Here is a 7,194-nt window from a genome sequence, read left to right as displayed (position 1 = left end):
TCTGTTCCAGTTTACTTTAATTGCATTTGTATTTTTTTGTATTCTCTATAGCTGTCAGAAACACACATTCTCATATGTTCGCATAGCACATTTCCCTGTAAGGTTTTTGTATTTTGAGCAGAGCGCAATGTGCAGAGTATGTGGTGCAGCAAGTGCAGTATTCTACCATCAATCCCATTGGTGGTCCTTCTCTGGCAGGATATTTGACATTGAGAGTTCCATGGCGCTATACAGAGACGTTTTCCCTTTAAACTGTTCCTTATTGATATCCACTGTCTCTCAAAGCTACATCAGATTGTGTCCTTCTACTGGAGAGAATATGTCAGAGAAAAGCTTTTTCTGTGGAGGGATCACTAAAACCCTGTTGCTTTGTTATGCCACTTTCTATTTCCCCTTGTTGAACGATAAGCAGCTACAAAACATGGTATGTACAGGATTTCAATGTAAATTAAGGCCTCAAGTGATGTATCAATAAAAATGTTTGATTTGCAGCAAGAGCTACTCAAGTTTGCGTTCATTCACTGCTTGATAGCACTATTGTGTCTGTGTATGCTCATGTAAGGCTGTCTTTGTCTTTTTTCTTCAATGAGGAATGATCGGTTATTAAAAATAACCCCACGGTCACATCCTGTGACTAAGTTTGCTATCTAAGAGATTTCTTCAAGTTTTAACATTGCACAAATATCTACTACAGGCTCTCTGCTCAACAGAAAATATCTGTTAAAGGGTGAAAGGTGAGAAGCAATTAAGGAGCTTTAAACTATTTATTTTACTTCTTGCTTTTCTTGTTTCCCTCTGTTGTGTTGTATTGTTACATCTACATCTGGAACAGACAATTGGTACCTAACTATTTTAGTCATCCCTGCCATTCCTATCATGGTCCCTGTCATTCCTGCCATGGCTGCCGTCCATCTCGCTCCTCTCCTTCTCCGTCTTTGACTCCTTCACCACCTGAAGGAAGAGAAGAAGCGAAACAGACCTCAGTCAAATTACATCACTTCCAGCAAATGCTGTATAGTGAAATTACACTGTATAGTGAATATTATCATGGGGACATGGAAAGTATGGAACACATTTTCTTGATACCAGGAAATGTTTTGAATGTTTACCTCTCCATCACGAGTCTCCACTGTCTTAATCACCACGGGCTTTCTTTTAGGGGTGTCTGGGGTGTGGTCATAGGCTATGAGGTGATAAGTCTGATTTAGTAACATTGATACTGTGCATGATCATTTATATCAATTTAATCAATGATGGATATGTTAAATCTAAAGATGATACTGACAAGTATCTGTGTATTTGCTTGGAGAAGGAAATAAAGTAATAGTAGAAGAGAGAGAAAAAAAGACTAGTATTATTGTCAATATGATGTATCTCACCCCTATCACCACTACGGCCGTACTGGGAGGGGTGCATGGGAACAATAATCCTAAAGAGAAATTAAGCAATAGGATGTTAGCTCAGGAACATGTTCATAATCAAACACAAGTAAGGATGTCCTAACCCTTATCCTCCTCACCTGCTCTCCTCTCCCTCCAGCAGCTTGCGGTAAGTGGCGATCTCTATGTCCAGGGCCATCTTGACATTGAGCAGGTCCTGGTACTCCCTCAGGTGGCGGGCCATCTCGTCCTTCAGGTGGTGTATCTCCTCCTCCAGGCGACCCACGTTGTCCTGGTAGTTATTGGCCTCCACGCCAAACTGGTCCTCCATCTCACGCATCTGCCTCAGCAGAGCCTCGTTCTGAAAAATACACACATACTGTACATATGAGGACAATTGTTGGGGGAAGATTCTGTGGGAGATTTTTTGGGGAGGAAATTATGAGGGATTTTGCTCACTCGCATCATCCTCTACTTACATGCGTGACCCACTTGGGTGATTCATGGCTGGCAGCCATTTTGGGCTAAGCCTGAGATCAATGTACTCTAGTTCCTCACTCAGCCAGTGTAAACTGGGGGTGATTACAGATAAATAGGAAGGTTCTGTGAGGCCTCACCGTGCTCTTCAGTGCATCGATCTCACAGTTGAGGGACTGCATCTGCCTCCTGTGCTCATTTTGCTCCTGCTTGGCCTGCCTCAGAGCATCAGTGTTACGCTTGGCAGAGTCCGTCAGGTCAGCAAACTCCGGGAGCACAGAAAAAACACACAAATAAGGACAGGTGTTACTCTGCGTGTGTGCATGCATGAGTGTGTGTGTGTCTGTGTATTGTTCCCCCCTCACCTTGGACTTGTACCACTCCTCAGACTCATGCATGTTCTTGGAGGCGATGTTCTCGTACTGGGCCCTGATGTCCTTGAGGGCAGCAGCCAGGTCAGGCCTGGCAGTCTGTTCCACCTCCATCTTCATCTGCTGGGTCTGGACACTCACCTGCACGTCCTGGATCTCCTGAAAAGACCGCAGAGCAAGTGAGAAGTTTAGTGGAAAAAAAGGCCTCTAAATGGCAGGTACAATCCAGAAAGGTATGATGCAAATATACTTTAGTGAACTATTCACAAAAATATGTACAGAAATAAATGCAAGTAGGAGCAGATCAGCTTACCAAATGACAGGTAATACACCAGGACCATAACATGGGCATCAGGACCACAGTTTTATTGTTATTCATAAGGATCATAGTGGACTATAATGGACCATCACAAGATCATGGTTTGTGCTCAACCATCTCAGCCATCTACCTCTTCATGCAGCTTTTTGAGAAACTCAATCTCATCCATCAGAGACTCGATCTTCCTCTCCAGCTCCAGGCGAGACAGAGTTGCATCATCCACATCCTGGTTTTAGATCAAAGTACTATTAGTAAGTAATTCATCAACCCCAAAACAGGTAAACAAATGCTATTGTCTTGGTTAGATAACACTAAACAGTGGGTAGGTTGCATATGGTAATATATCAACAATGCAGTGCTATCAATATTGTGTTTTGTCATTGTTATAACCCACTGGGCACAGACGTCAATTCAACGTCTATTCCACGTTGGTTCAACGTAATTTCATTGAAATGACGTGGAAACAATGTTGATTCAACCAGTGTGTGCACAGTGGGAAGTATCCTGGGTTGTATTCATTCGTGCACACTGTTGCAAACCGTAGAAGAATGTTTTGCAATGAAAACAAACATTTCTTATTGGAGAAGTTCAGATTAGTTCTTCACCGTTTCAGCCTGTTTGTTTCCGTTTGGCTCTTAGTGAATATACCCCTGATTTCTGGGTTCTCAGAGCTGCCATGTTATCATAATAATCAGCTCTATCTCAGCGAACCAGAAGATGTCACTGTTATGCAGGGCTATGAGGAAAAATATGCTTTGGGTTGCATCATAACTGGTGTGTGATTCAATCAGACTTTTACAGTCAACTATCGACTCGCTGCCCAAAATATTGATTTGGTGTACAGTGTGATGGTTTGAGTCTAGGGTGTGTTTACTTTGCGGAAGACAATCAGGTTACTCTCAGCCTCAGCTCTCTTCTGATTCTCCTCATCCAGCCTGTATGAAGAGGGTGGGGGGTTAGGGTGTGGTCACACATACAAGGAGAACGTATATATTACAATCATGCATAGGCCTACTGTTGTAAATTCATGTTGTGATTTCATGTTATCTATTTAGGGGACTCATTAGAATAAATAAATACATTAATGGAAAATAAATATACATTACATGAAATATATAAGACAATATATTTTGTAGTTAATAAGCACACATCCTCTGTATCTCTTTATGGCACTTAATATATTTTTTATATCGTTTACAATGCTTGGGCTTTAGTCTAGGTTAAGTCCTGCTCTGGACAAAGGAAGCTGAAGCATTGGGACAGGGCTGAACACAGTGCTAATCGCATAAGTGCTATCCAAGGTGTCATCCCAAATGGCACACTATTCCCTATATAGTGCATCCCCCATATGGCTCTGATCAAGAGTAGTGCATTATATAGGGAATAGGGTGTCATTTGGGACACAGACCAAATATGTCTGACTGGGTATCATAGGCCTCCTCTGGAAGAAGCATCAGCTGGCAAAAGAAGCCTCTGGATCAATTTGGTAATTCAGAAGTCCTGTAAAAGGGTTAGGGTTAGCGTATCCAACGGGGTCAGCAGCTGCTACTCCAAACACATTTTGGCAAATCACTTGTTAGAGGTCATGTGGACTGCACACACCCTGTTTTAATCCTGACAGCTCTGGGCATTCTGCCGCCAAAGACAAAACTATGTAAGCCTATTGTATACTGACTGATCTGACTAAGCCTTCCCTTTCCCAAACGTGAAATATACTTTATGCTGCCTCATCTCATCTTTAATTCATGCTGTGTTGCAGGGGTCCTTTTTTCCTAATGGGGTCCCTGGCATTGTCCCATCAGCACAAGAAGACACTGATCACCCCACCCCCTAATGGAGCCACTTTCAGTGAGCCACATAGATTTTTCCAGATACAATTTTCTCCCCGCCTACACCCCATTTCCCGACCCCTCCTCCTCTTCCTTCTCCTCCCTCTCTCATCACTCTCCCTACTTCTTTCCTGTCTCCACCTTGTGCACAGTCTATCCATCCTCTTCTGTCATCTCTCTCTCTCTCTCTCTCTCTCTGGGTCAGGGATGTGTATGTGTATTTACATGTAGCTAGTGTGTGTCTACAGAAATTGTTCCGATAATCTAAGTAACTCAAGTGGGGAAAAATACTGTTTCCCATAACTGGTTGTCTGATTCTTCTAAATGTTAACTTTCAAAGCTAAATATTGTGATTTGGTTTGAAAGGGCTGATGGAACTGCAGCGTAATTTTGAATTACATGTGTTATTGTGTCTACATTTAAATTCCATGCATGCAGGGACTTTCATCTTCCTTTTAATTAAATGTGTTTCATTTAATAAAACTGCATGTACTGGATGTGGGGGTTTGCTGCCTCATCTCATCTTTAATAAATGCCGTGTCACAGGGTTCCTTTTTCCCCAATGGGGTCCCTGGCACCGCCCACCTGGCACCGCCCACCTGGCACCGCCCCATCAACACAAGGAGACACTGAACACCCACCCCCTAATGGAGCCACTCTTATTCAATCACATTGATTTAACCAGATGCTATTTTTCTCTGCACCTACACAACCTCTCCCCACCCCCTCCTCTTCTTCCTCCTCTTCCTCTTATGCCCCCTCCCTCTCTTATCCCCCTCCCTACTTTTTTCCTGGCGCCACCCTGTGCGCAGTCTATCCATCCTCCTCTTCTGTCATCTCTCTCTCTCTCTAGGGCCGGGAACAGACATGGGGAGTGTTTGTGTATTAATATGTAACTAGTATGTCTACAGAAATTGTTCTGATAATCTAACTCAAATGGGGAAAAATACTGTTTCACATAACTAGTTGTCTGAATTTTCTCTAATTTAAGTTTCAAAGCAAAGTATTGTGGTTTGGTATGAAAGGGCTGACAGAACTGCAGCATCACTTCAAATCAAATGTACTGTGTCCATATTTACATCCAACGCATGAGGAAGTTTCATCTTCCTTTTAATTACATTTCTTGATTTAATAAAACAGATTTAATAAAATAATCTGCAGATGCTCAACAAATGCTGAGATGTTCAGGGAAAGTTTGTAAATGCTGCTAATGTAGACATGTTCGGCTAATGTACAAATGTTCTGCTACTGTATCCAATGCCTTGTTTTCCTTGGTGTCCCATTCGTTGCTTGGTTATGATATGCTGAAGCACTACATCTTGGTTTTTTTGTTGGATTCTGTCCATTGCCATGACATTCAGCATGCACACACACACACACACACACACTCACACTCACACTGCAGTAAACCACAGTGTGGTAGTATGCTGCGGTGCTTTTGTTTCTGTCCTTCCAAAGTGCCACGCCCCAGCTAGACAACCACTGCTGAGGGGAGTGGTGGTGATGTGGTGAAAGTCACAGACTGTCCACAGTCACACGCCCTGCCCATGTCCCCTCCCCGTCAGGCTCTGCCCAGAATGTGTCAATCAACATCAGAGCCCAAAAAACAGCCAGTCCCCTGCCACCTCTGCCAACTTCCTAAAATACACTTCCAATTGTTACACCCACCTTTCCAAACACCACTACCACCCAAAATGTATCTGCGTCACTCATGCATATCCCCAACTATAACCCCCCACCTTCCTTACCCTAACCCTCACTTCCCAAATCTACCCAACCATCCTCCATACCCCACCCCATCCTAACCTCCCTCTCCCTCCTCTGTATCACCCACCTCTGTTTGAGGAGGTTCATGTCTTCGGCCAGGTTGTCCCTCTCAACCTGGTACTGGTCCCTCTCCTTGCCCACGTGGTCCAGCTGGCGCCTCAGCTCCCTCAACTCCTCCTGGAAGAGCTCGGTGGCCCGGTTGGGCTTTCCCTCCTGCAGCTGGCCCTTGAACTGGCTCAGCTCTTGCTGCAGCCCGCTGTTCTGCTGCTCCAGGTAGTGCACCTTGTCAATGAAGCTGGCGAAGCGGTCGTTGAGGTCCTGCAGCTCCACCTTCTCGTTGCTGCGGGTGGCCAGGAACTCGGCATTGACCGCATCGGCCAGCTGGAAGTCCACCTTTTCGTAGGTGAGACGGGGCAGCTGGGTGCTGGAGCGCTGCCGCTGCTGGTGGTGGTAGTTGGAGGAGCGAGAGGACACCACGGGCGACATGGAGCGCATGTAGCGCCCGCTGGACATTGGCTTGCGGGAGTTGACAGACGAGTAGGAAGGCGAGTAGGAGGACATGGAGATGGAGTTGGGGACCCCGAACGTGCGGCGATAAGAAGTGGAGGTGCGGCCTGAATGGTGGATCATTGAAGGGTGGCTCATGGTTGAGGTTTGGTGGTCTCTAATTCTGCTAACTATCTAATTCTTACTATCTATCTTTCTAGCTCTCCTTCTTGCTGTCTCTGTTTGTTGGAGCCAAAGGTGCCTCAGAGCAGGGAGTGAAGCAACAGGACGTCCGACTGAGGAGTGCCGGAGCTTTTATACACACGACATCCCATCCTCCTCACCCCCACCCCCCGCTGCCTCTCTGCAAACAGCTCCTCCCCACCCCCACCCTCCCTCTTTTCTAGTCCCCAGATCCCCTGCCTCCTTCCTCTATCCATCACTCCTCAACATACATGCAGTCTTAGGCCACACCCCGGCCTACAGTAGCAGGCCCTCCTCCCTCCCTGTGTTTTCTTTCTCTCTCTCTCTCTCTCATTTTCCATCTGCCCCTCCCTTTTATCCGT

The 7,194-nt window shown here is 45.3% G+C and overlaps 1 protein-coding gene across 1 annotated transcript; it reads right to left on the bottom strand.

Annotated features, from left to right (window-relative positions):
* Positions 1-6,963, bottom strand: prph (peripherin). Its single transcript, XM_029693779.1, has 9 exons — positions 6,210-6,963; positions 3,421-3,481; positions 2,677-2,772; positions 2,222-2,386; positions 1,997-2,122; positions 1,520-1,740; positions 1,380-1,429; positions 1,110-1,183; positions 1-951 (listed from the first exon to the last, which is right to left on the bottom strand). The coding sequence occupies exons 1-9, from the start codon at positions 6,785-6,787 to the stop codon at positions 853-855; spliced, it is 1,470 nt and encodes a 489-aa protein (XP_029549639.1). The 5' UTR covers positions 6,788-6,963; the 3' UTR covers positions 1-852.
* Positions 6,964-7,194: the final 231 nt, after the last annotated feature.

The sequence above is a fragment of the Salmo trutta genome, chromosome 16 (genome assembly GCF_901001165.1).
Source record: "Salmo trutta chromosome 16, fSalTru1.1, whole genome shotgun sequence".
Lineage (NCBI taxonomy): Eukaryota > Metazoa > Chordata > Actinopteri > Salmoniformes > Salmonidae > Salmo > Salmo trutta.
Note: the sequence above shows the minus strand (reverse complement) of the source record. Positions and strands in the feature narration are given on the sequence as shown.

Coding starts and splice junctions, on each gene's coding strand:
- prph (XM_029693779.1), bottom strand. CDS start 6,787: ATGAGCCACCCTTCAATGATCCACCATTCAGGCCGCACCTCCACTTCT. Junction 3,482..6,209: donor ATGAACCTCCTCAAACAGAG/GTGGGTGATACA, acceptor CTCTTCATACAG/GCTGGATGAGGAGAATCAGA. Junction 2,387..2,676: donor TCAAAAAGCTGCATGAAGAG/GTAGATGGCTGA, acceptor CGGTCTTTTCAG/GAGATCCAGGACGTGCAGGT.